We start from the raw sequence: 27,744 nt of genomic DNA on the forward strand, positions 1-27,744 counted from the left end.
TTAACCGCTCAGCACAAGTCATTGCTTGTTTCGGGAATACAACCCAGTTCCCCCCATCCCCTCTCAATTACTTCTGTGGAGAAGATGGATACCCGATTTTCTTTAAGGTACCCGCTGCTGCTGTTCTGTATGCTCACTGCCCTGTCACCGACTTTGGGCCCCGTGACCGCGGGGAAGAGTTGCACCGAGACGCGGCAGGTGTACGCGGAAAAAGGCTACAGTACAAGCAGCGCTCCGGTGACTCAAATCTCGGGTAAGACCGTCAAGCAACCCACTCCGAAATCAGTTAAGAAACGTCTTAAGAAACAGGCATGTCGGCACTTTTCTGCTCTCGGTAAAAGAACAGCGCAATACGTTAATTGAGCCTACCGCCCACATTGTACTGTGTAAATCGGAGGAGCAAATTGCCAACACCGGTGCAACAAAGAACCTCGCCCCTAATTAGTCACTGCCTTGTAGCCCACTGTGAAGTCCCGTACCCGAGGGTTGATCATCATCCAATCTGATAGTTAAAAAGATATGAACATTATGGGGGATTCCCCCCCCCCCGACTCATAGCCAACTTAATTTGAACTTTTGCTGACAGACTCGAGATGCAACTTGATTGACTGATTGAAAAGAAGAGAAATTAAAGCTAACACGAGACACGATGAGTGTGTGTGTGTGTGTGTGTGTGTGCGCGCGCGCGCGCGTGTGTGTGTTGAGTTATCTCTGTCTGAGTCTTGGCTTACTGTCCCGTGGGCAAGGGGAGCAGATGGCCAGCAAAACCAGGGAAGGGGAGAGGCAGTTTTGAAATGGAAATGGTGGGATGAGAGAGGGCTAATAGTGAGACACAGGGAGAGAACAAAAGGGGATGAGAGTAAATCAGTGAAGGTGGAGTTAGGATTTACACGGGAGAATATAGTGACACCAGCAATATTTACTGTAGTTATAAAATACATTGAAGTGAAGAATGGTAGGCTAGCAAGCCCTTCCCCATCTAAATTGCTGTTTTTTTATTGATTTCCATTTGTATATCATTACCTCTGACATGATAAAGAGCCAACCTGAGTTGACAGCGAAAGATGGATCAAATCTGAATAATTCATGCAATTCTCTATTACTTGCCCAAATCTGATAAGGTTTTTCCACAACAATTACAATGGCTGCTGAGAGATATAGGGCCCCCTTTCTCAGTGGCAACATCCATTTTGATCTGATAATTGTAGGCACTATAGCTTCAATCTAAAAGATTTACATGCTGACATGTGTACTTTTTAATATTTTCTAGCTTTGGTTCATCTAAGACAGTTGCTAATTCAGGATCGTCCAAAGCATGCACATACACTCACTGGCCACTTTATTAGGTACACCTTGCTAGTACCGGGTTGGACCCCCTTTTGCCTTCAGAACTGCCTTAATCCTTCGTGGCATAGGTTCAACAAGGTACTGGAAACATTCCTTAGAGAGTTTGGTCCATATTGACATGATAGCATCACGCAGTTGCTGCAGATTTGTCGGCTGCACATCCATGATGCAAATCTCCCGGTCCACCACATCCCAAAGGTGCTCTATTGGATTGAGATCTGGTGACTGTGGAGGCCATTTGAGTACAGTGAACTCATTGTCATGTTCAAGAAACCAGTCTGAGATGATTCGAGCTTTATGACATGGCGCGTCATCCTGCTGGAAGTAGCCATCAGAAGATGGGAACACTGTGGTCATAAAGGGATGGACATGGTCAGCAACAATACTCAGGTAGGCTGTGGCGTTGACACGATGCTCAATTGGTACTAAGGGGCCCAAAGTGTGCCAAGAAAATATCCCCCACACCATTACACCACCACCACCAGCCGGAACTGTTGATACAAGGCAGGATGGATCCATGCTTTCATGTTGTTGACGCCAAATTCTGACCCTACCATCCGAATGTCGCAGCAGAAATCGAGACTCATCAGACCAGGCAACGTTTTTCCAATCTTCTATTGTCCAATTTTGGTGAGCCTGTGCGAATTGTAGCCTCAGTTTCCTGTTCTTAGCTGACAGGAGTGGCACCCGGTGTGGTCTTCTGCTGCTGTAGCCCATCTGCCTCAAGGTTCGACGTGTTGTGCGTTCAGAGATGCTCTTCTGCATACCTCGGTTGTAATGAGTGGTTATTTGAGTTACTGTTGCCTTTCTATCAGCTCGAACCAGTCTGGCCATTCTCCTCTGACCTCTGGCATTAACAAGGCATTTTCGCCCACAGAACTGCCGCTCACTGGATATTTTATCTTTTTCGGACCATTCTCTGTAAACCCTAGAGATGGTTGTGCGTGAAAATCCCAGTAGATCAGCAGTTTGTGAAATACTCAGACCAGCCCGTCTGGCACCAACAACCATGCCACGTTCAAAGTCACTTAAATCACCTTTCTTCCCCATTCTGATGCTCGGTTTAAACTGCAGCAGACCGTCTTGACCATGTCTACATGCCTAAATGCATTGAGTTGCTGCCATGTGATTGGCTGATTAGAAATTTGCGTTAACGAGCAGTTGGACAGGTGTGCCTAATAAAGTGGCCGGTGAGTGTATGTACTTGCTCATTTTCGTGCTTACCGTTAGGTAGGACTGTCTCAGCAGAAATCCAGAAAAAGAACAAGGTACGTAGCGGTTAGTTGAGAAAAGATGTTGCGGATAACAAGCAGATATGGCATACCAAGCCCATAGAAGACCTTCACTAACATATACTACAATGTCAATAACTAAACCTCAGTTTCAGTTATGGGGACATTGCTGACATGACAACACTGGGAACATTTTAATTTCAAACAAATCTCTGGAATACCTAGAAAGATTTGAAACATTTATATTTGACATGCAGCCACTTGACTAAATTCTAAAAGTGCTAGGTGTTGTTCCAGTTGAGTCCTGTCCTATCATTCAGCGAAGCAAATTGTGACTACAAATTAAAGCAAGCGTAACAGTCAAATTAAAATAGAAAAGTTGCTAAACACACAGCTTGTGGGCTGACAATTGGGATTGCTGCATAGTTTGATGAGGACTGCAAGTGCGAGCCAAGTCTTTTGGGAGGTGGAATGTCAAACAATTAACATCTCAGCTGGGTCAGGGTATAACTGGCCTAGCTCCTGCGCTTTTTCATGCAGAAACTGGGGAGTTGGGGTGGGGTGTGAGTCATTTACTTTGTTTCAATCAGGATGATTCAGCAACCCCTGCTGATATGTAATTACCATATTACGCATCGGAAAATGCTATAATAGTACCTTTAAAGCTACAATCCTAAAGATTTGCATGCCACCATGTCGACTTTGATGCTTTCTCTCACTTGCATTTTTCAGAAAATGACTGATTAACAAATATCGTTAGCATGAATGCTTTTGTAGTTGCTCATTTGAACAGTTACTGTCAAGGTAGGACTTTCCTTGAGGAAAATGACATCTTCACCACAGGAGAAGACTAAGGCAGGACTAGCAACTGGCTTGAAAAAGAATTAAAAACTGTTGGGGCAAACGAGCGTATCTTTTTGTGCTTTTATTGGTTGTGGCCTGATCCTAACTTGTTTCTATCAATCCAGGTGAGCACCTGCGACTGTGCCCTCAGGACTACACCTGCTGCTCCAGTCAAATGGAGGAGACGTTGGCCTTGCAGAGTGAGAGGGATTTCCTCAAAGCCATCGAAGACACCAGCCAGTTCCTATTAACTACCTTTACCCAGAGACATCGCAAGTTTGATGGTGAGACACAGTCTAAGAGGGCAACCCTTGGGAAATCTTTAAATGCAGTTAAAAACCACTTTTAATAGAATCAAATTGCATGTAAGAGAAATTAAGACTGACTTTTGGAGATTTTTTGGAATTGAGGAAACCTACCAGCTGCTCCCACATTCTCTCATTAAAGTTCTCATTGTGTATTTCTTAACATTTATACATTTTTTCCATTGTTTTTTTTTCTCTCCTTATCATCCCAATTTGGCATGTTCAGTTCCCTGCTCTCCTTAAGACCTGCCATTGCACATCCCCAATAGTGGTTCGGATGTGTGTATATTTCCATGTGTGCCCTGTGATACATGTGGAGTCACCAACCACTTTTTTTCATCTGCCAGCTGCATGTTTCTCCAGGGGAGCATAATGTGTGCAGGGGCTAGTGCTGTTTCTCCCCAAATCCACCTGCAGGTGTATAGGTGCCCTACCACTTGTGGGATTTGCTAAATGCAATGGTGGGACAACTTAGCCCTATCTAGTCTAAAATTTCATTTTCTGTTTCATTTTCTATCAGTCTACCCTTCTTTATCTCTCATCTCTTTACGTAACCTAGGTGATGAATCTTTAAAAGACACTGAAGCAGTGGGAGACTGCATTTGAGTCTTAAAGAAGCACATAGCCTATGTGATACTCACCGTATCACACAGGCTATGTGCTGTCGCTCATTTAGCAATACACAGGAGCTGATGTAACAATCCCTCTGGGCCTTTAAACTAGGGCAAGATGAGCGCCTACGTACAAACCTGGCTGTGAAATTGCAAAAATCAGAGGTGGGCGACAGATCCATATCTAATCATATCCCTTCCTGTTTCTCCTCAGAGTTTTCCAGGGAACTCATAGACCTGTCAGAGAAGTCTATGAATCAGATGTTTACCAAGACCTACGGCCGGCTATTCACCCAGAATGCACATGTCTTCCAGGAGCTATTTGTGGAACTTCGCAGATATTATTCTGGTTAGTTGCCCATATCGGTTTCAACTACTTTTGAATATAGAGATAATTTGGAATGACAGGCTTAATTATTATTCGGTTAATAAAGATAGACCTAAATTGTATTCACAAATAAAGTACTGTGGGTTTTTTTTGTTAATATTTTTTGATTCCACCTGCTAGACATGTGGGGTTTCTATGCAGATGTCAGTACAATGATTGCCATACATTCCAAGCAAAAGAAAGCATTTGAAAGCCAGTGTAGTATATGTCTCGGTGATTATCAGCTTACTGGATGCGAGCTGCGTCTTCATTAAACCCTGCCCATCTGGTGCTGCATTGAGATGGAAACTAACAAAAAATAATTGAATTTCAAAAGGATACAATGGCACTTAAAGCTGCAGAGAAACCAGCCATTTATCAAGGCAGGTCGTCTATGAGTTGTGACCCATAGAGGCCCATAGAGGCCCATGTCATTACCTTGATTAGTAAATGAACACAGGATTATTTGCTAATTTTGTTTGACTCAGGTCTGTCCATATGGTTCTAGGCATTCCTGGTCGCTTCACCCAACATCCTTATTATAGTCATTTCACAGGGGCTGCAGTGAGAGGCTATAGTAGTCCTTTGAAGAGAGCCGGTACACCATGGAGAATTGGAGAAAGTCAGAAGGAGAATTGGAATCCCATGGATGCCAGACTGCTTCTATTTCAGCTTTAGATTTCTTTGTTTTGGCACAACGACCGCCAGTTGGCAAGGCACTGTAGTTGGCTGTTGCCGCTCAGTCAACCTGTCATTGTCTGCCAGACAACATGTATGGCTAATTTGAGTCTGTGCGGTAGACTATTTAAGATAGGACCATCACATACTCAGAATTGGGCTGCCAATTGCCTCATGAGTAGAAAGTCACAAGGAACCAAGCATAATCAGTCTGGCTTTTTCAAGTAGCAGGACAGCATTGTGAGTAGAGAGGTAGTCTTTCAACCAGTAGGTGCTGACTCACATCCTCTTGACAGTACATATCTACCCTGCTGAAGTGTCCACGTGCAAGACAATAGAATTTCCTGCTGACTAGAGCAGCTGTTTTGCACAGGTGCTATGTAACATGCAGCTTGGAAATAACCAAGGTAACAGAGAACATCTCCTTTGGGCATCAAAAGAATTACTACAACAACTACCACTACTAATACTACCACTTATAATAATGATAAATTATTATTATTTGATTTAGCATTTTAATTCCCGTCCACAGGTGGCAGTGTAAGTCTGGCAGAGGTTCTGTCTGAGTTCTGGGCCAGACTTGTGGAGCGGGTCTTCTCTCTGGTCAACCCCCAGTATCAGTTCAGCGAGGACTACCTGGAGTGTGTCAGCAAACACGCTGAGCAGCTGCAGCCATTTGGGGATGTGCCTCGCAAACTGCGTGTACAAGTGTGTCTTTTTGATAGCAATGGCTGTAGCATCAAAACAGACAACCAAAACTGCTGTCACAAGTTACAATAGTATCTCACATTTCACTTTTTGGTTTGAATTGTGTTTGTGTCTTATTTTTGTCTCTTGTCTACCACATTTAGGTGATGAGGGCTTTTGTTGCGGCCAGAGCACTGGCTCAGGGCTTGGCCTCAGGTCGGGACATTGTAAACAAAGCAACAAAGGTAAATTGTTCCTATTATTGTTATGATAACATCATATTTGCATTACTCGTTACTTGCCCCACATCTTTTTCACTTGCCCTCCATTGTTTTTAGCTGAGTGCAGGTTCTGAGTGTGTTCGTGCCCTGATACGTCAGTGGTACTGCCCCCTGTGTCGAGGCATGCCCTCTCTGCGCCCCTGTCACTCTCTGTGCCTTAATGTGATGAAGGGCTGTCTAGCCAATCAGGCTGACCTGGACACAGAATGGAACAACTTCATCGGTGAGTTAAGGAGAAGAGGCAGTTCCATGAGACAACTGATGATAAATATGCTGGGGTCCTGCTCAAAACAATGCATAATGAATAAAAATCTAATAATTCGACAATGCAATTTTTAAGGTTAGATTGTTTGGTTTATGATGCATCCAATGCAATGAGTTATTTGCTTCGGAGCTATGACTGTGCGACAAATACTGCTGATGCAAGGTCTTTTTCACCGTAGTGAGAACCTCATAAGTCCAAGAGTAGGCTCTTACTCACATTTTTTTTAGTTGGCTAGGATGACTGAAAGCTCTGCTCTGAACTATTACCACTATCAAATCCTCTATATGCAAATCCATTCTTTGCTCTCTCCTCCGTTTCATGTCATGTTCCCTACCCCCATTGAATTGCCCATTCATTAAACATTAATGTGTGTCTCCTCCTTTGCAATTGATCTGTCCTTCCATGTTTCCTTTTCCCTTTCATCAAAGCCTCCATGCTTCCTTCATTTTCTGTCTTTCTGTACATTGCTTCCACCTCCCTTTCATCACTTCCTACATCTGTAATGTACCCAAACCCATTTCACCTTAATGTACCCATTTCTAATCTGCATACCTAATGTGCCCCCCCCCTTCTCTCTATCTTGCCCCCTCACTCCTGTTTTAGATCCTCCTGAACTCACAACCCCGCTTCCATTGGGTCTTATCATAACAGTCCTGTAACCAAAACACCCTGCAAAAAGCTGTCAGTCAAAGAATATCAGTGTCCGTTGTTAGTTTACCATCAGGTGCACCAGAAACTGTGGAGTACTGTTTTGCTGTTTAGCATCGAACCTATGGAAAGGGAGGTGTTGCACTTTTGATGTTTTGCCTGTATTTCTTGGTAAAACAAAAAAAATGGGTGACCGACAAGTTGGAAACCATACCCTTTCTTCCCTCTCATCTGTCCGTGTCCTCTGTTCCCTCCCATCTTCTGTTAGATGCTCTGTACCAGTTGTCAGAGAAGTTGGAGGGACCGTTCAACATGGAGCTGGCAGCAGACTCCATTTCTGTCAAGGTGTCGGAGGCCATCATGCACATGCAGGAGAATAGCGTCACCATCTCCACCAAGGCAAGGGCCTCAATGGGTGGAGGGAAGTGGGGATAATAGAGAGAGGGGACTTAGGAAAGAAAGGGATAAGAAAGGAGGCTTGTGGTTAAAATTAGTATAATGTATGATTCATATATTTATACAAATGATGAATTGTTATAAACTGATTATTTTATTCACTTGGGGGTTCATTATACCAGTGAATGGTTGGTATATTTCTGTACTTCTTTATTGGTCTTGGATGATGAATCAGGATATTGAAATAACTTTCATGGTGCACTATTCATGGTGCACATCTCAAAAAAAGTAGAAAATGAAAACACTGTGTTGATCATAAATTATATAAATAGGGCCCTCAAAAAGTATAACTTTAACAGCGATTAATTAAAGGATAGTTTCACTTCTGTTGAACCCAGTCCTGATTAAGATGTTTTCATCTATCTTTTAGAATAATACAAAAACCTCACTACTGCTTCAGCATTGACCAACATACGTAACTTACCTTCCTACTAAATCTTTTGGAAGGGCTTCAACACAGTCCAAACGGGCAACTTTTAAGCCTTAAAATCCATGATAGGGTAATATCTTGCTTTAAAAAATCAGGAAGCTCACAGTACAGTTAGACATTATAATATGCTGTGCCTGGGTACTATTTACGCATATACAGACCGAAGACAGGCGCGCTTTTTTCTGTAACTTTATTCACCACGATGTCAATACCCCATCCGCTCCGTCCTCTAATAGCGTCCCTACATCAACCCCGTACTATATATATGTTCCCACACATATCCTATCAGTACATCTCCCCCTTTTAGCTTAACGTCAGACTTTCTTAAAAGTGCTTTTCTTTCTTCACTAAGCATGTCACTTATCTTGAACAATAAACATGAACAGTCACTAACAATGCTATCTATTGTGGATTACTCTCTTTTTCCTCTCCTTTTTTTTTCTTAGAGACATTCCTATCATTTAATAAAACAACAACATAGAACTGAATGTCTACTCACTAGGGGTCAGGGTAGACTACCTGGGTCCCCGAAGCTGTGCAAGGATTATTCTGCCTTGTGAAACAAACCACAGCTTTCTAACTTGTGACTATAAGTCCATTCTCTTGGATTGTCTTATGGACCGGCCCGACCTGGTCACTGTGGGAGTCTCTGGAATGACCCTGATGTGAGATCTATTTCTCCTAAGACTTCCTGAGGGCAGGTCTATGTTATAAGATCTTGGTGTATGAGCTGGACCACAAACAGTTCCTGTTTCCTTTGCGTTCTTCACCCAGACCCTTTGTCCTGGTCTGAGCTCTTGTCTTGTCTTGGCGTTGTGTCTTTTGTCATACCAAGAAGCTTGTTTCACTTTCAAGTCCTGATCCTTCCTCCTGAAAGCCTGGATGTCAGGCCAACCTGGCTGTAGCTTCTCCTGACTGACGGGCAAGGGTGTTCTGATGTTACGGCCCATCAGCAGTTGTGCAGGGGATGACCCGTGGGCCAAAGGGGTGGTTCTGTAAGCCATGAGGGCCTTGTGCGGATCCTCTCCCTTCTTCAGCAGAGACTTTACCGTTCTCACAGCTCTCTCGGCTTCCCCATTACTTTGAGGGTAGCGGGGGCTGCTCGTTGTGTGTGTGAAGCCATAGTCTCTGGTGAAAGATGCCAGCTCCGGTGCAGAGAACTGGGGGCCATTATCCGTGACAACAGTTTCTGGGACCCCATGGCGTGCGAAGATAGACTTCAGCTTCTCTGTCACGTGGGCTGTGATGGTGGATGAGAGGTTGGTTACTTCTATGTAGCGCGAGAAGTAGTCAATCACCACGAGGTACATTGCATTGTTCCACTGGAAGAGGTCCGCCGCAACGCGCTGCCATGGCCTGTCGGGCAATGGTGTCATCAGAAGCGGCTCCGGTGCACTGTGAGCCTCACATGCACAGATCTCACAGTTTTCCACTTTCTGTTTGATTTGACTGGTTAGACCTGGCCACCATATTGACTGCTGCGTCCTGGCGGCACACTTTGTCATGCCTTGGTGGCCTTCATGAAGTTTGTTGAGCATCTCCTCTTGCATGGTGAGTGGGATGACAAGTCTCTCGCCCTTCAGCAGTAGCCCATCTGCTATCAGCAGGTCCTGGTGATACTGCCAGTACGGTTTAAGTTCCGACGGAAGACATTTTCTGTTTTCAGGCCATCCGGTCTGCACCATGTTTTTGAGCTTTTTGCAGATATCATCTGTGTCCTGTGCGGTCCTGATCTGAGCCAGCCTGTCGTCCGACGCTGGCAAGTGCTCCATTATTTGGTTGATGGACATGCACACATCCTGCTCCAGCTGCCTGTCCTCTGCTGTGGGCTCTCCATGGACTGGCACCCGGGACAGTGCGTCCACTGTGATCAGTTTCTTTCCAGGCACATGCTCGATCTGGTACGTGAAGCGAAGCAGTCGCAGCCTGAATCTCAGGATGCAAGGTGGCAAGTCATCAAGCGCTTTGCTGCCGAGCAGAGAAATGAGAGGCTTGTGATCAGTTTGTATGAGGAAGTCCATTCCAACCAGATAAGTTCGTAAACGCTCGCACACCCAGGTCAGCGCGAGCGTCTCCTTTTCAATCTGGGCATATCTTCGCTCCGCGTCTGTCATGCTGCGTGAGATGAATGCGACTGGGCGCCAGTCCCCCGACGGTTGCTTCTGAGAGAACACTCCTCCCAGTCCGAAGGAGGAAGCGTCCGCTGCAACTCTGGTCGGTCTGTTCAGGCAGTACTGTGCCAGAACTGCAAGCGAACTCAGTTCCTGGCGCAGCTCGTTGAAAGCACGCTGTTGCATGCTCCCCCATTCCCAGTTGGTGTCTGTCTTGAGTAGTTCTCGTAGCGGCTGTGTGAGCTCTGCAATACGTGGTGAAAACTTACCCACGTAGTTTACCATGCCCACAAACCTCCTCACATCAGCAACATCTTTGGGTGTGGGCATCTCCTTGATCGCCTTGATCTTTCCAGGGTCTGCCTCGATGCCTTGAGCTCCGACGACATGGCCCAGGAACATGACCTTGTCCACTGCAAACTCACATTTTTCACTGTTGACCGTCAGCCCCTCCTTCTGGAGCCGCTCCAACACCTGGTGGAGCCTGCGGTCATGTTGTTCATGTGTCGCCCCAAAGACGAGAATGTCATCCGCGTGACACACAGTGCCTTCCAGCCCTGTCAGCATCTGTGTCAGCCTCTTTTGAAAATGTTCTGGTGCTGACGAGATCCCGAACGGAAGCCTCTTGTAGCAGTATCTCCCGAACGGAGTGATAAATGTTGTCAGTGGGACTGATTCTGGATGTAGAGGGACCTGCCAGAACCCGGCTGTGGCATCCAGTATTGTAAACACTGTTGCGCCTGCGAGCTTGGCCAGGGTTTCGTCGACGGCAGGCAAGATGTGTCTCTCTCTGACAATGTATTCGTTCAGATGGTTCATGTCGGAGCAAATTCTGATTTTTCCTTTGGGCTTTGGTGCGACGACCATCCCCGCGCACCAGTCCGTTGCCTCTTCAATGGGCATGATCACTTCCATGTCCTCCATTCTCTGGAGCTCTGCTTTGACTTTGTCGTGTAGCGGTAGAGGTACACGTCGTGTCAGCGACAACGCGTAGGGCTTGGCCTCCTCTTTCAGCTTTATCCTGTACTCCCCCTTCAGGCAACCCAGCCCTGTGAAGACCTTGGAGTATTGTTCTTTCATCTCAGCCTCCAGCTCTCTCACACTGTCCACTGGATGCAGTAGCTGCAGTGCAGAAATGGCTGGAAAGCCAAGCAGAGGAGTTGCCAGCTTCTGTACGACGTACACTGGTTGTGTCGTCGTCCTGTCCTTGTATTCCATGACTCCATCAAACTGACCACTCACCTTAAGAGGTTCGTTGCCGGGCCCACATAGTGGTTTTGTTGCTCTGGTGAGAGGGCCGTGCAGTTCTTTTGAGTAGGCATTAGGTGGAATGACTGTCACGTCCGCCCGTGTTCAACTTGAAAGTCATTTCTTGGCCATTCACTTTCAGTGTCTTTTTCCATGTTTTCGGTTTTTCTCCTGCCGACACTGCTCCCAGGAAAAGAGGATCTTCCTCCTCCTCTTCTTCTTGAACTGCACCCACTCTGCTGGATTTGCAAACCGCAGCAAAATGTCCTTTCTTCCGACATTTTCTGCATTCCGCTTCCCGTGCAGCGCAGTTGTTCAGGGAGTGTGAGGGAGCTTTTCCACATCTGCCACAGCTTTTCTGCTCTGTCCGACCCTTTTTGTAGGCTGTTTTACCTGTCTGATCTTTGTGAGACTTCTGCCTGAATTTCAGTAGATCTACATTTGCCTCCTTCAGGTCTGTAGTCTCTCTGACTACGGGTTGCTGCTTCTTGATTGCTTCATGTTGTCTTATTTTAAGTATAGCTTTTTCTAGGGTCAGGTCACTATCCATCTGTAGCCTCTCTGACAGGCCATTATGTCTGATGCCGACCACTAAACTGTCTCTGATCATTTCTTCTTGTAGTGCACCATGACAGTTTTCTGCTAGTTTGTAAACTTCAGAGATGAAGGACTCAGCCGACTCTCCTGGCTCTTGGCATCTCTTATTAGAACGAGCCCTTTCATAAATCACATTATATTTGCAGATGAAATGCTTATCAAAAGCCTCTTTTACTAAAATTGTTGTACTTCTTAAGTTCATCATCAGTTAGGCCTAGCGTGCCTAAAACATCATCTGCTTTATCACCCATTGTGTAAACCAGAGATTCACTTGATATTCTTCCCTCTTCTTGTCCAGTCCAGCAGCTATTCTGAATCTTTCAAACCGACGACTCCAGTTGGGCCAGTTAGCAAAGTCAGAAAAGTCAAAGTTTTCCGGCGGGTTGGTAGAGAAAAGGGAATCCATCGCGTTCTTGCTGTCTTGTAACGTCACGTTCAACCGACCGTCTAGCTAGCTAACTAGCCTAGCTGCACACAGTCTCTTAACTGCTGGCTAGCGTTAGCTTAGCTTAGCTAACGGGACTCACGTTGTTCGCACGTCGCGGTTATATAACTCGCCCGACAACTTCTTCCGAACGGCTCAAACGTCCTCTTGAGACGGGATTCAAACTTCTGACACCATATAATATGCTGTGCCAGGGCACCATGTACGCATATACAGACCGAAGAAAGGCGTGCTTTTTTCTGTAACTTTATTCACCACGATGTCAATACCCCATCCGGTCCGTCCTCTAACAGCGTCCCTGCATCAACCCCGTACTATATATATTGTAGCGAATTCGGGGGACAAAGCAACCACAGGAACTGCCGCGGCCGGGAAGCGAACCCGTACCGCCCGCAGACATGTCTACATTTCAGTGAAAAAAATGGTCACAAACTGTGCTTTGTCAAGTTAAAATTATGTTTTGTGAAATCTGCGGAGTTCCTTTAATTTTTTTTACTTACTTTATGGGACTGGCTACAGGACTTGTCACTCTTACATATGTGGACGTTTACAGATGGACAAAAAGTGGCTCCAAATCAAATCAAAATTTGCTTCTATTCCAAACAAACACATATAGTTTTTTTTATTTAATTTCATTATTTTTTTTATTTTGATATATTCTATTGATTGCCTTGGGGAAATTGCACTCTGCATTTACCCCATCCTAGCTGTGTAGCTAGGAGCAGTGGGCAGTCGCCGTGCAGCACCCAGAGACCAACTCCAGTTCATCTTGCCATGCCTTGGTCAAGGGCACAGACAGAAGTACTAACCCTAACATGCATGTCTTTTTTATGGGGGGGGGGACCGGAGCACCCGGAGAAAACCCACCACAGACACGGGGAGAACATGCAAACGCCACACAGAGGATGACCTGGGATGACTCCCAAGGTTGGACAACCCCGGAGTTCGAACCAAGGACCTTCTTGCAGTGAGGCGACAGCGCTAACCACTGTGCCACCGTGCCGCCCAATTATATTATAGTAATAGACGTATATTCTGAGTAAACATAAATGAAGATACATGTGATTGTACTGTTTCCCTTTTCTGAAAAGGAACTATATCATGTTTTTCAAAAGCTCAAACCCCCGTTGGATTGTGGTGAAGCCCAGTGAGAAGATTTAGCATTTTAACGAAATTCTGTGTTGAAAAAACTAACCCATCATTTAAATGCTGAACTGTGATTTTTTGGGGGGAGGTGGGGGGCTTTAGGCTTCAGGTGTCTGTACACCTGTAAGCCTGTAAGCTATCAATAATTTTTCAACACTGGTGAAATTCAAAACTATGTTTAAAAAAAAAAGTTGTGTTGCCCTTTTTCCATCTAAAATCTCACCACTGCTGCACCGCCAACCCAACTGGTGATGTAATACCAGAGATATCGAAGGACTTTGACAACAGTGATCAGAAACTAAAGAAAGATTATAAAATTGTCAAAGAGGAAAGGGAAGGGTTACAAAATTGTAGTGAGATCAGCTATGTTGTATGGTTTGGAGATGGTGGCACTAACAAAAAGACAGGAGGTGGCAGAGTTTAAGATTTTATTGGGAGTGATGAAGAAGGGCAGAATTAGGAACGAGTATATTAGAGGGACAGCTCAGGTTGGACAGTTTGGAGACAGAGACAAAGCAAGAGAGGCAAGATTGAGATGGTTTGGACATGTGTGGAGGAGAGATATTGGGTATATTTGGAGAAGAATGCTGAATATGGAGCTGCCAGGGAAGAGGCAATGAGGAAGGCAAAAGAGAAGGCTTATGGATCTGGTGAGGGAGGACATGCAGGTGGCTGGCGTGACAGAGGAAGATGTGGAGGACAGGTAGAGGTGGAAACGGATGATCCGTTGTGGCGACCCCTAACAGGAGCAGCCAAAAGTAGTAGTAGTCAGTTAAGAGGACTCTAGAGAGGTTCAGCCCCTTCTACCCAACTCTCCACCCTGCAAATCAATTTATTTCAAAAGTATACACTGCTCGTAGATAAGCTGAAATTGTGTTACCCTAAAAAAACAAAAACAGAGTTGGCGAGACTGACTTCACTGAGTGGGTCGTTCCAAAGTCCAGGGGCCCTGCTGGGCCTCCTTAAGTCTTTAAAGAAATTTTTTTTCAATGTCTTTTTTTTAATCTGCTTATTCAGCATAATATTCCCAATTAGACAGTGTGCCAGTATGCAGTGTAAAATGAGCGAGCGAGACAATGACATGCTGCCATGTCACACATTATGTCAAGAACGTGGCAGGCACAAAGCAGGAATCCCAGCCTGCTGTGCTCCCGGAGGATACAACAGTATATCCTCCACAGAACTGGGCTCCTAATCCACCCGTGATAGCTTCATTCCTTAAAGGAATAGAGGGAAGAATCACAGATTTTCAACCTTATGTCTGCGAGAGGGATAGCAAATGAAAAACGCGTGCAGCTGTTCCCGTGCGGCGGCAGCGAAGCAGTTTTTTTTTTGTTGGTTTGGTTTGGTTTTTTTTTTTTTTTGTGGCCGACGAGTGATTTATCAATTTTTGGTCAGATTGCTTTAAAATGTAGTCAGTTACTGACTAACGTTACATGGCAGTTTTTGTAATTAGTAACGTATTCAATTGGATTACAAAAAAATGTAGTCGAATCTGAATACTTTTGGATTACTTCAAAATCAAACATTGAAAATATTGCACCTTATACTAAAAAAGATAAAAATGGATAAGCTACAGAAATTCGAGTGCCACAAACACTTCTTTAAACGTCTCAAAACATTTTTGATGAAAAAAAATACATCTTGCATATTCAGCATTTACAGCTGGTCAAATCAAATTACCCTTTCAAAAAAATACTGTCACGGCGGGAGCAGGAACTGAGGACCCAAAAGCAGAGAGCAGAGACAGACTGGGGTAAAGCAATGGTTTAACGGACGCAACGAAGGAATCAAACTTACAACAAATGGAGAGGCAGAAAAGCACAGAGCAAGCAAGGCTCGGGGACGAGGCATGAAGCCCCTAGCTAACACATAATCGACGAAGATCGGGCAACCAGGGGGAATATAATTGTTCGGGAGCCAATCAGGGAATGAGGAACAGGAGAGCAAAGTGGGGAGCCAATCAGGGAATGGGGAACAGGTACGTAAAGCAGGGGCAGGAATAGAAATGGCAAGAGCGGTGAGCCTTCAAAAGCCAATCAGGGAATGGGGAACAGGTGAGCAAAGTGGGGAGCCAATCAGGGAATGGGGAACAGGTGAGCAAAGCAGGGGCAGAAACAGAAATGACAAGACCGGTGAGCCTTCATAATAAAACAGGAAACACTGATAACTATGGCATTTACTGACACAAACTACAGGCGAGACAGTCACTGAGTTACTCAAGCCCGCTCCTGTCCCTCCCTCTCATGTTTTGAAGTCTCTTACACAGGAAGGAGTACCAAATAGTTTATTAAATAGTTAGGTGTCGTGAAAATATACATCCTGTATATAATAGGGTACGTTTGCAAACCCTTTATCCAACTAAATTCCCACCGGCTTATCTGGGTTATTGGTTAACTGGCTTATCCTCCATGAATGACTGTTCTCAGCTCACTCGTTAGTGAGCTGAACTGAACCTTTAGCCGTGCTTCAGTTTAGGGAGTGGGACTATGCAGCCAGAGTTCTAGTCAAGCACTGAACGATTTGCTGAACGAATCTTTTGAATGAAACTGATTCGCCTCACAGCAAGAAGGTTCTGGGTTCGAGCCCCGGGGTAGTCCAGCCTTGGGGGTCGTCCCAGGTCGTCCGAGTTTGCATATTCTCCCCGTGTCTGCGTGGGTTTCCTGCGGGTGCTCCGGTTTCCTCCCACAGTCCAAAGACATGTAAATCAGGTGAATTGGCCATACTAAATTGCCCTGAGGCATGAAATTGTGTCTGTGTGTGTGTGTCTATGTCGGCCCTGTGTGATGGCCTGGCAGCCTGTCCAGAGTGTTTCCCTGCCTGCTGCCCAATGACTGCTGGGATAGGCTCCAGCATCCCCGTGACCCTGAGAGCAGGATAAGCAGTTTGGACAATGGATGGATGGATGGATGGATGATTTTAATGATGAAGTACAATGAAAATAACTGCTTTGCCCCTCACTACCACAAAGTGGTGCACTAAGAGACCCTGTATGGCAGACGCGGTTTTCACGAGTTAATAGAGCGTTGGTTATCATTAAAAAAGTTACATAATTTTAAAATTGCCATATTTTAAAGACGAAATCAAAACTATAACTACTTAATCCTTGACAAGTGTAAGTATAATCTGCTCCCGTTAGGGGTCGCCACAGCGGATCATCTTTTTTTTTATCTCTTCCTGTCCTCTGCATCTTCTTCTGTCACACCAGCCACCTGCATGTCCTCCCTCACTACATCCATAAACCTCCTCTTTGGCCTTCCTCTTTTCCTCTTCCCTGGCAGCTCCATATTCAGCATCCTTCTCCCAATATACCCAGCATCTCTTCTCCACACATGTCCAAGCCATCTCAATCTTGCCTCTCTTGCTTTGTCTCCAAATCGTCCAGCTTGAGCTTTCCCTCTAATAGACTTGTTCCTAATCCTGTCCTTCTTCGGCACTCCCAATGAAAATGTTAGCTTCTTCAACTCTGCCTCCTGTCTTTTTGTCAGTGCCACGGTCTCCAAACCATATAACGTAGCTGGTCTCACAACCATCTTGTAAACCTTCCCTTTAACTCTTGCTGGTACCCTTCTGTCACAAAGCACTCCTGATACTTCACCCTGTCTACACTCTCTTCCGCACTCTCCGTTACTTTGGACAGTTGACCCCAAGTATTTAAACTCATACGCCTTCGTCTCCTCACCGTTCCACTGTCCTCCCTCTCATTCACGCATAGGTATTCTGTCTTGCTCCTACTGACTTTCATTCCTCTTCTCTCCAGTGCATACCTCCACCTCTCCAGGCTCTCCTTAACCTGCACCCTACTCTCGCTACAGATCACAATGTCATCCACAAACATCATAGTCCATGGAGACTCCTGCCTGATCTCGTCCATCAACCTGTCCATCGACATTGCAAACAAGAAAGGGCTCAGAGCCAATCCTTGATGTAATCCCACCTCCACCTTGAACCCATCTGTCATTCCAACCACACACCTCACCACTGTCACACTTCCCTCATACATATCCTGCATCACTCCTACATACTTCTCTGCAGCTCCTGACTTCCTCATACAATACCACAACAACTCCTCTCTCAGCACCCTGTCATATGCTTTCTCTAAATCTACAACGACAGAATGTAACTCCCTCTGGCCTTCTTTAGAATTCTCAGTCAACATCCTCAAAGCAAACATCACATCTGTAGGGCTATTTCGTGGCATGAAACCATACTGCCGCTCGCTTATCGTCACCTCTCCTCTTAACATAGCTTCTATTACTCTCTCCCATATCTTCATGCTGTGGGTGATCAATTTTATACCTCTGTATTTGCTACAGTTCTGCACATCACCCTTATTCTTGAAAATCGGTACCAGTATTCTTCTTCTCCACTCCTCAGGCACCCTCTAACTTTCCAATGTTGTGTTAAATAATCTAATTAAAAACTCCACTGCCATCTCCTCTAAACATCTCCATGCCTCCACAGGCTCAGCAATTCATTTTTGTCCACTGTAGTGGATGTAGCGTCTTTGCTCATATCTCTCATATTATACATGCCACTGTATTTCAGTCCTGTTTTCCTTTGAAGAGGACAACTGTGCCTTTAAAATGATGTTACATATGTGTGTGTGTGTGTGTGTGTGTGTGTGTGGGGGGGGGGGTGTTGTCCACTACAGTGGACATGTAAAATTTGAAGAAAATCAAGTGTTAACTTTTTTTTTTTTGCAATGTGTGCTTCACCACCCCAACACTTAATTTATGTACAAAAAACAGAACTTAAACAACATTATTTTTCCTGGGTCTCAGCAGGCTGTGTCATCTGGACCAACTGCTTTTCCATTCTTCATCCTCTTTCTCCTTGCTAATCCACTGCACTTCCTGATTCCCTATCCCCATATCACCCAACCATCTCTCTCTCTCATTTTCTTCATTCATCAGCCCGTCAAAGTACTCCTTCCACCTTCTCAGCACACTCTCCTCGCTTGTCAGCACATTTCCACCTTTGTCCTTGATCGCCCTTAACTGCTGCACATCCTTCCCAGCTCGGTCCCTCTGTCTAGCCAATCGGTACAAGTCCTTTTCTCCTTCCTTAATGTCTAACCTGTCATACAACTCACCATATGCCTTTTCCTTTGCCTTTGCCACCTCTCTCTTCACTTTATGCTGCATCTCTCTTACTATCCCACTTCTTCTTTGCCAACCTCTTCCTCTGTGTACTTTGCTGGACTCCCTCATTCCACCACCAAGTCTCCTTGTCTTCCTTCTTCTGTCCTGATGACACACCAAGTACCTTCCTAGCTGTCTCCCTCACTATTTCTGCAGTGGTTGCCCAGCCATCTGGCAACTCTTCACTACCACCCAGTGCCCATCTTAACTCCTCTCTGAACTCCACACAACAGTCTTCCTTCTTCAACTTTCACCATTTGATCCTTGGCTCTGCCTTGACTCCCTTCCACTTCCTGGTCTCCAAAGTCATCCTATAGACCACCATCCGATGCTGCCTAGTTACATTCTCCCCTGTCACCACCTTGCAGTCTCCAATCCCTTTTAGATCATGCCTTCTGCATAAAATATAGTGCACCTGCGTGCACTTTCCTCCACTCTTGTACGTCCCCCTGTGTTCCTCCCTCTTCTTGAAATACATAGTGTAACTACAATCTAATTACAAATTTTTCAAACATAAATTACTTATTTTTGTAATCTGATTACATTATCCCGATTACATGTAATCTGTTACCACCCAACCCCACTTATCGTGACGTCAGTTGGTGGACGGTAAAACTAACAGCCTAGCAGGGTTTCTAATACTCCAATGTACTCTAACTAAGCTGTTCAAAAAACATTCTCATTCTCTCAGCTAAGCTATGTTCCGATGGTGGAAATGACATCCCACTACACTATCGCAGAGGATTTTATGGACGACGATACAGGGGCATACATGCATGTGTAGGCACTGTGGGAAAGACTCTGAGCAGGAGCATCCCAATTTTTCTGTCAATATAGTACACAGTGAGGACTTTGCTGCTTCAATCCACTACATTATTCATCAGTACTGGTTTCCATATAAAACAACAACAAATCTTACTTTATTCGGACACAAAGGTAGGTCCATGTTAAAGACAACAACGAAGAAATACAACACAAGACAATAACACAAAAATGTTGCTAAAAACAGCAGCTCACAAGTCCACAATGATTAAACGTTACAGACATTTGTTCCAATGTTTCCAGAAACAAGAGGAGTACCTGGTGTCACTTTGTGTAGGCTCCATTAACAGCATTATAATTACATTCTTAGAATCAATAAATCGACAAATAAATTTGTACATAAAATTCCTCAACACAGCATGAAAAGTGGAAACATTACTAGTCACAAACATGTGACTTGCACTTGTCCATCTTGGAAGCTTGAGCAAGATTCTAAATGCATCATTATATGCTACCTGCAGCTTTTTCGTTTTTGCTTGGCTATAATTGCACCACAAGTGGGCTGTATAGAGTGGAGTACAGTAGGCACTAAAAAGAGCAGTTTTAACCTCATCTGTACACATATGAAATTTGCATGCCAGCATATTGGCTTGTGCATACAGTTTGCAGCACTGGTGCTGCACATCATCATTGTCACATAGATCATTCCTGATGATGTGACCCAGATATCTCATTTTGTTCAACGCATTTAGTGCTTGGTCTGCCAAGAAGAATGAGGGAAAATTTTGCTTCTTATCCTCCTTGGTTTTAGCAATCATGACAGCGCTCTTTTCATGCTGCACACCATAGCTTGAGCAGACTCTGAGCAGTTGCTGTAGCCAGCGCTATAAGGGGACAGTATGACTAAGTCATCAGCATACATCAGATGGTTAATAAGACTATCCCCCACCATACAGCCAGTCTTACACTCTTTTAACTTTTTGGAGAGATCATCCAAATACACATTGAAGAGAACAGGCGACAGTATTCCACCTTGTCGGACCCAATTGGTCACTGGGAAGGGTGCAGATATACCCTTACCCCATCTGACTTGCATGGTTTGATATGAATACCAAAATGCAAGATCCTTATCAAATAAGAGGGGACCCCTCGCTCTTGTAGTTTAACAAATAATTTGCCATGATTAACTCGGTCAAAAGCTTTTGATGCATCAAAAAAAAACTGTAGTGTTATGTCTTCGATATTTACTAACAACTTCCTTCAGTGCATGTATGCACAAATCTGTGCTGTGTTTATTTTTAAAGCCAAATGGATTGTCAGTAGTTGGTGTATATTCTTGAAGCCTATCCAAGAGAATTCGTTCCAGTACTTTGGAAAGTATGCTAGCCAGAGCAATTGGCCTATAATTTTCTATGCTGGATATTTTACCAGTTTTGTCTTTGATTGCTCGTACTAGTAAGACAGACAACACAGAGTCAGGTAGGATGCCATGCATTAACAATCCAGAAAAACACACAGCCAGTAACATTGAGATTCTGTGGCTAGCATACTTCAGATGTTCTGCTGTTATTTGGTCAAGGCCACATGCTTTGTTCACTGACAATTTCTCAATGGTATAGCACACTTCGTTGGGTCTAATAACCACATCATCATTGTTAGAGACATCACCAACATTAAATCCATTACTCTTTACGCAATTAAAAATGTCTCTATAGTATTTTCTCCACAGTTCAGCAATATTTTCAGGCCCAGTAATCCCATCAATGCTGAATGGCAAGGGCATCTTAATATTATTAGTAACCTTAACTTCCTTCCAGAAGTCATAGATATTATTCTGCTGAAGCTTTTTGGCCATGGAGTTTGTCCTCATGGCCTGCTCATTTCTTTTAATAAAACGTAAAACATATTTACGTCTAGCGTTAGCCTGTTTCTTGTGTTCACACTCTGGGCCATGCCTAGCTTTTCCTGATAAGACCCAGTTTTTAAAAGCTTCTTTTGGAAAAAATAAAAAAAAACATCGCTGAAATTTCCATTTAAAGCCCTTTCGTTTAGGGGTTGACTGTGCACATCCACTTTTAGCCTATGTAGAGACTGTACATGGAGATGATGAAGGACAAATGTAATCTTATTATCTATTGAGTTTTTCATGTCACAGTCATTTGTTTCTGCTTAGATTTTAAACTTCTTTATATATCACATTTTACATTGAGCAAAACTACACAGTTAAAGAGTAGGGACAGATAAAAGAGGAAAACTGCTTCCTTTATCTTATTATGGGACAAAAGGAGGAGAAAAAAAATGCCAATCACATAGCAAGAACATGGTGGTCATTTTGATGATGTTTCTGTTGAGATTGTTCGCTGCTGTGATGTACATCTTTTATTTATATTGATATTATCGTTTCATTGTTGTTTAACTGTAGGTGTTTCAAGGCTGTGGGAACCCCAGGCCTGCCCCAGGACGCTCTAAACGTTCACCCAAAGAGTCAAGCAGCAACAGGAGGCCTTTCCGTACATACAGTCCTGAGGAGAAACCTACTACTGCTGCAGGCACCAACCTGGATCGACTGGTGAGAACAGGAGGGATGGCAGAAAGAAAAGAGAGCTATCTGAATCTGATGTAGTTAATGCTGATTATCTGGACATTTTGGAAAACTGAAATTAAAATGATTTACGGTGGCAGGTAAAATATTCCAGCCTGAACGTAACTTCAAACGTTAGCATGATGTTAACATTTGGTTTCGGTGTAGCCTTTGGCAAATACATGATAAAGGCAAAACTAATAAGAGTAAAAAGAGAGCTACCTGTTCACAGCGCTATCATACAGGTTGTTTGAATTAACCGTGGACAGATAACACAACTGTGACTCTGGGCATATGTTACCATCAGAGGTTTGATATAGCTGAATGCAGCTTGTTGAAAATTGTCTTTTATGTGGGCATCTACACATACTGCATGTCCCAGTGCACCTCATGTTTATGGTTAGGTATGCTCTAAACCGAATTCAGAAATGGAAATTGAGTTTAGGAAAGAAAAATAGAGTGAGCAAAGTTATGGAGGGAAGAGGTTTGAGTTGTGAGAAGATTAAAAAGATTGTGAAGGCGAGAGGGATTTCTGAGAAGCACCCGAAAGTAATAAAATGGTAAGGACCACATAGGAAATAAGTTGTTTTCATTACTTTTGCGTGTCATCCTCAGGTTGCAGTTGTGAACATGTTTGCACATAAATAACTATTTATAAAAATAAGACCACCCCCATCCATACCAAATAGGAATACTTAAGTGAGCCATGAGTCACAACCAGTTTCCCTCCGCCTCCATTCAGGTTACTGAGCTGAAGGAGCGACTGCGGCCCATGCGAGGCTTCTGGGTGTCCCTCCCACACACCATCTGCAACGACGAAAAGATGGCTGCCGACGTCAGCAACCAAGACCGCTGCTGGAATGGGCAGAACCGGGGGAGGTGTGTTGAAGAAGACACTTTATTTGTCACTGTACATAAGTTCGTTCTCTTCATTTAACCCATCCTATGCTAGGAACAGTGGGCAATCGCAATGCAGTGCCCGGGAACCAACTCCAGTTCTTTTTTCCTATTGCCTCAGTCAGGGGCACAGATGGGAGTATTAACCCTAACATGCATGTCTTATTGATGATGGGAGGAAACTGGCACACCTGGAGGTTCCCACGGAGAACATGCAAACTCCACACAGAAAGGGGTTTGAACTCAGGACCTTCTTTCTTGTGAGGCAACAGTGCTATCACTGGGCCACCATGCTGCCCAGTATTTACTTAAAAGTAAATGAAAGAGGGAGGGGTGGGATGTGGAAGAGAGCGCCTGAGCTGAAGTGGGAGCGTGCAACAGATGGAGCAGGGTTTAATTTGATTTCCTTCCCAACAGTTGTCCGCGTGCTCTCTATTGTGGGTCTGCTTGCTTTTATGTTACAGATACAGCGGTGCATCTGGGGTGATAGAATGACACTGTGTAGTCATACTGTGTGTGTGTGTGTGTGTGTGTGTGTGAGAGCACGAGAGAGTGTTAGAGAAAACACAGGACTGCATAATGGCTCATTGTGTGTGCATGTGTGTGTGTGCACGCGCGTGCATGTGTGCGTGTGTGAAAGGTAAGGGAAATTTATTTGTGTAGCACATTTCAGCAACAAGGCAATTCAAAGTGCTTTACATAAAACATAAAAGGCGTTAAGACAAAATGTAAAAGCAACATAAGGCAATAAAAAGACATTTAAGCACAAATAAAAAGAAAAAAATAAGCTAAGGTAGATAAAACAGGAGATTTAAGGTTAAAGTGCAGTGTAAGATGAAAATCAAAAGCTTCAAATTTTATTTAGTAAAAGGCAGCGGCAAACAGGAAAGTCTTCAGCCTTGATTTAAAATAAATGAGAGTTGCAGCAGACCTGCAGTTTTCAGGGAGTTTGTTCCAGATATGTGGTGCATAAAAACTGAAATCTGCCTCTCCATGTTTACTTTTGACTCTGGGGACAGAAAGCAGACCTGTCCCAGATGATCTGAGCAGTCTGGATGGTTCATAGTGTAGCAGTAGAGCAGAAATGTATTTTGGCTCTAAACCATTAAACCAAGAGCAGAGTTTTGAAATCAATTCTTTGACGGATAGGAAGCCAGTATAAAGACCTCAGAACTTGAGTGATGTGATCCACTTTTTTGGTCTTAGTAAGGACTCGAGCAGCAGTGTTCTGAATCAGCTGCAGCTGTTTGATCGATTTTTTTTTATTTTAGAAAGACCTGAAAAGACACCAACACAGTAGTCGAGATGACTGAAGATAAATGGATGGACAAATTTTTCCAAATCCTGCTGAGACATAAATCCTTTAATTCTTGACATGTTCTTCAGATGACAGTAGGCGACTTTGTAATTATCTTAATGTGGCTATCTAAAGTCAGGTCTGAGTCCATGACTACACCAAGATTTCTGGCTTGGTTCATGGTTTTTAACATTACTGATTGTTGCTAAGTGCTGACTTTTTATCGTTCTTCCTTGACTCAAAAGGCAATTACTTCAGTTTTATCCATTATCCAAACCCCTTATCCTGCTCTCAGGGTCACGGGGATGCTGGAGCCTATCCCAGCAGTTACTGGGCGGCAGGCAGGGAGACACCCTGGACAGGCCACCAGGCCATCACAGGGCCAGTAACATAACATAACAGTAATAATGATAGTAGTAACATAACTCCCATTTTAAAAAGAGGTAATTCAATGCTTTCCTTAAAAAAACAAAAACAAAACAAAAAAAATTGGTCAAAGGTTTTACTTGGGGTTTTTTTTAAAGAAAAATAATGCGAAACATTTCAAATTTCCCTTATCTCTTTGAAAAATATCGTTAACTTGGCTAGCTAGCATAGTGATAGCCAGGTGCAGACACTATGTTTGAAATGGAGGTGGACAAAGATATTCGTTTTGCCATGCATAACTATGACTACTTCAGTTTTAGCTTTGTTTAATTGAAGAAAATTCTGAGACATCCGATCGTTGATTTGTTCAATGGATTCACTCAGTGCTTGTATAGGATTATAGTCCCTTGGTGATAAGTTATGTAAATCTGTGTGTCGTCTGCATAATTATGGCATCATATTTTGCTGTTTTCCATAATCTGAACTAGTGGGAGCAATCAATATTAAACAAAAGAGGCCCTAGAATGGAGACCTTGGGAAGTCTACAGGTCATTTGTTATTTTTGTCCAATCAGATTTCTAATTACCTATAGACACAAAGAAGTCCCTGTCCTTTAAGTTGGATTCAAACCATTTTAGTGCTATGCCAGAAAGTCCTACCCAGTTTTCCAGTTGATCTAGCAATATGTTGTGGTCAACTGCATCAAATGCAGCACTGGGATCCAATAATACCAGGACTGAGATTCTGCCACCGTCTGTGTTTAAGTGGATGTCATTAAAGACCTTAACAAGCACAATCTGAGTGCCGAGGTGTGGTTGGAATCCTGACTGGAAGACATAAAAACTGTTATTTAGTGCCAAAGAGTTGTTCAACTGCTGGAACATGGCTTTTTCAATTACTTAGAAACAGGAGGTTTGAATGGGCCTATAACTGTTCATTAGTAAGGTGTCTAGATTATTCTTTTTGAAGAGCGGTTTGATGACGGTGTGCATGCACTGTTTAGAAGTTTGTGTGTGTGTGTGTGTGTGTGTGTGTGTGTGTGTGTGTGTGTGTGTGTGTGTGTGTGTGTGTGTGTGTGTGTGTGTGTGTGTGTTTGCACACCCAGGTACCTCCCAGATGTGACTGGTGATGGGCTGGTCAGCCAGATCAACAACCCTGAGGTGGAGGTGGATATCGCCCGGCCAGATGTGAGGACCAGACAGCTGATCATGGAACTCAGGGTGGCCACCAACAAACTCAGACATGCTCAGACTGGACAGGACACAGACTTCATAGACAGTGAGTAGCTTTCCTTGATCTCTCTTGCGCTGTCTTTCTCTCTCTCTCTCTCTCATGTTCTTACACCTACTATTAGCTTTTCTTTTATTTCTCAAATAGTTAAATTCTCTGTCCCACATTTTTTTTCTTCCTTTCTCTGTTTAACCCACATTGTGATTCTCCATGTCTCTCCCTCTCTGTCACACAAACACATGATGGCATTACTTCTACAAACCCAGGAGCGATAGTAATCTCTCTTTTGGATTCATTACTGTTTGACAGGGAGCAATACAAACTGAGTACATGGCTTGATTGTTAAGATTGCCTCCTCATGTAGTCTTGGTATCTAGATAAAGGAACGCCTAAACAGAAGGATGGACAGACATGTAACTTAATCTCCAGGGGAAGTTGGTGAATATTGGCCTCACTAGCATGAGTAGAGTTGACTGGTGCTCCTGTCTTTGCATTTCCTCATTCAAACTACAAATATAGGCAGTGGGGGCAATGAGCTGTGGTCTGAACTGCTTCACCAATCTGACATGTGTCCCTCACTTTTGTTTTTATTCCAGGTGAGGAGGGCAGTGGTTCTGGGGGAGGAGACCAGGGTGAGAGGTACAGTGATGATTGGCCAGGCTATGGGCCTTACTCACCACCCTACAACAAATCACCTCGTAACCCCGCCTCCAGTCCCGTAAAACCCCCGCGTGTGCGAGAAAGAAATGGCTCAAAATGGAACCGGAACAACGGCCACGGACGGGCCACATCTAAATCCAGCCGGCTGTCATGGTCACTGAGTCCCATATTGTCTTTGTTTGTCATGGTCACTGTTGCCCCCATGTGGAGATAGCTGGTTATTGCAGCCAGGAGTCGAGCGTTTTCAGGGAATTTTCCTTTCTATTCTTTTTTGTTGGGTGTTGTTGGAGTCTTAAGCACAATAATGTATGTATATTTGGTCGCACCAGCAGAAATGACACAGAATGAAAGATGAGATTGAAAATCAATTTAGTTTGTTAATTCTTTTACAGGTTAGCAATAATCAGAAAGACAAAACAAAACAGCCATTTCTCAGCACATGATATCCACAGCTGGTTCAAAAATGAGTGTTCCCCCCCCCCCTACTGTCCAGCTACTAGTGTGGATGCTACCAGACATCAAAATTAATAATCGCAAAAAAGAAAATTCTTAATTACATTTTAGTACTTTTTAAGAGCCGGGAAATGTTTACTAATTAAGGAATGAATGTATTTGGAAATGGGGACAAAATTATCATGATGTTTGGAATTAAAAGCTTGCCACCGAAAAGTAAAGTATGAATTGTCATGGACAACAAAGACAATTGCAAAAGAAAATGCGATGATACACTGTCTTGAATTGAAGAGTTGGGAGGGAGAGTGTTTGAGTTCGCTTTCTCGTGGTTCGGTTTGTGGGACTAGTAGTCCAAGTGATTACTGTATGTAGTTTTAATGAGCAGCCGATCGGATTTGAGTTGAGTCCATTTCAGTGCTGTTTGCTTCACGAGACTCCTTATTTAGCCAGCGCCATATCAGGGGAGCTTGGTGCAGGTCCAGTTAAGCTTTGTTGAGTTCAAAAACCAGCAATAATATTTGATTCAAGCAATTCCACAGTCCACATTTTGGGGTGGAAATCAAATGTAAGATTTGGTTGTATAAAGTCAATGGGATGACTCCGGAGACCATGTAACAGACTTATTTGGAATGTACTTAGAGCAGGCCTTCACTTTGG

At 43.9% G+C, this 27,744-nt stretch overlaps 1 protein-coding gene across 1 annotated transcript; it reads left to right on the forward strand.

The window, feature by feature from the left end:
- Positions 1-84: 84 nt before the first annotated feature.
- On the forward strand, positions 85-26,848 carry gpc2 (glypican 2). The gene is made up of 11 exons (XM_056291248.1): positions 85-253; positions 3,548-3,706; positions 4,553-4,687; positions 5,916-6,091; positions 6,235-6,315; positions 6,409-6,574; positions 7,533-7,663; positions 22,026-22,172; positions 22,927-23,063; positions 25,850-26,022; positions 26,571-26,848. The coding sequence occupies exons 1-11, from the start codon at positions 85-87 to the stop codon at positions 26,846-26,848; spliced, it is 1,752 nt and encodes a 583-aa protein (XP_056147223.1).
- Positions 26,849-27,744: the final 896 nt, after the last annotated feature.

This window comes from Lampris incognitus, chromosome 1 (genome assembly GCF_029633865.1).
Source record: "Lampris incognitus isolate fLamInc1 chromosome 1, fLamInc1.hap2, whole genome shotgun sequence".
In the NCBI taxonomy this organism is placed as follows: Eukaryota; Metazoa; Chordata; class Actinopteri; order Lampriformes; family Lampridae; genus Lampris; species Lampris incognitus.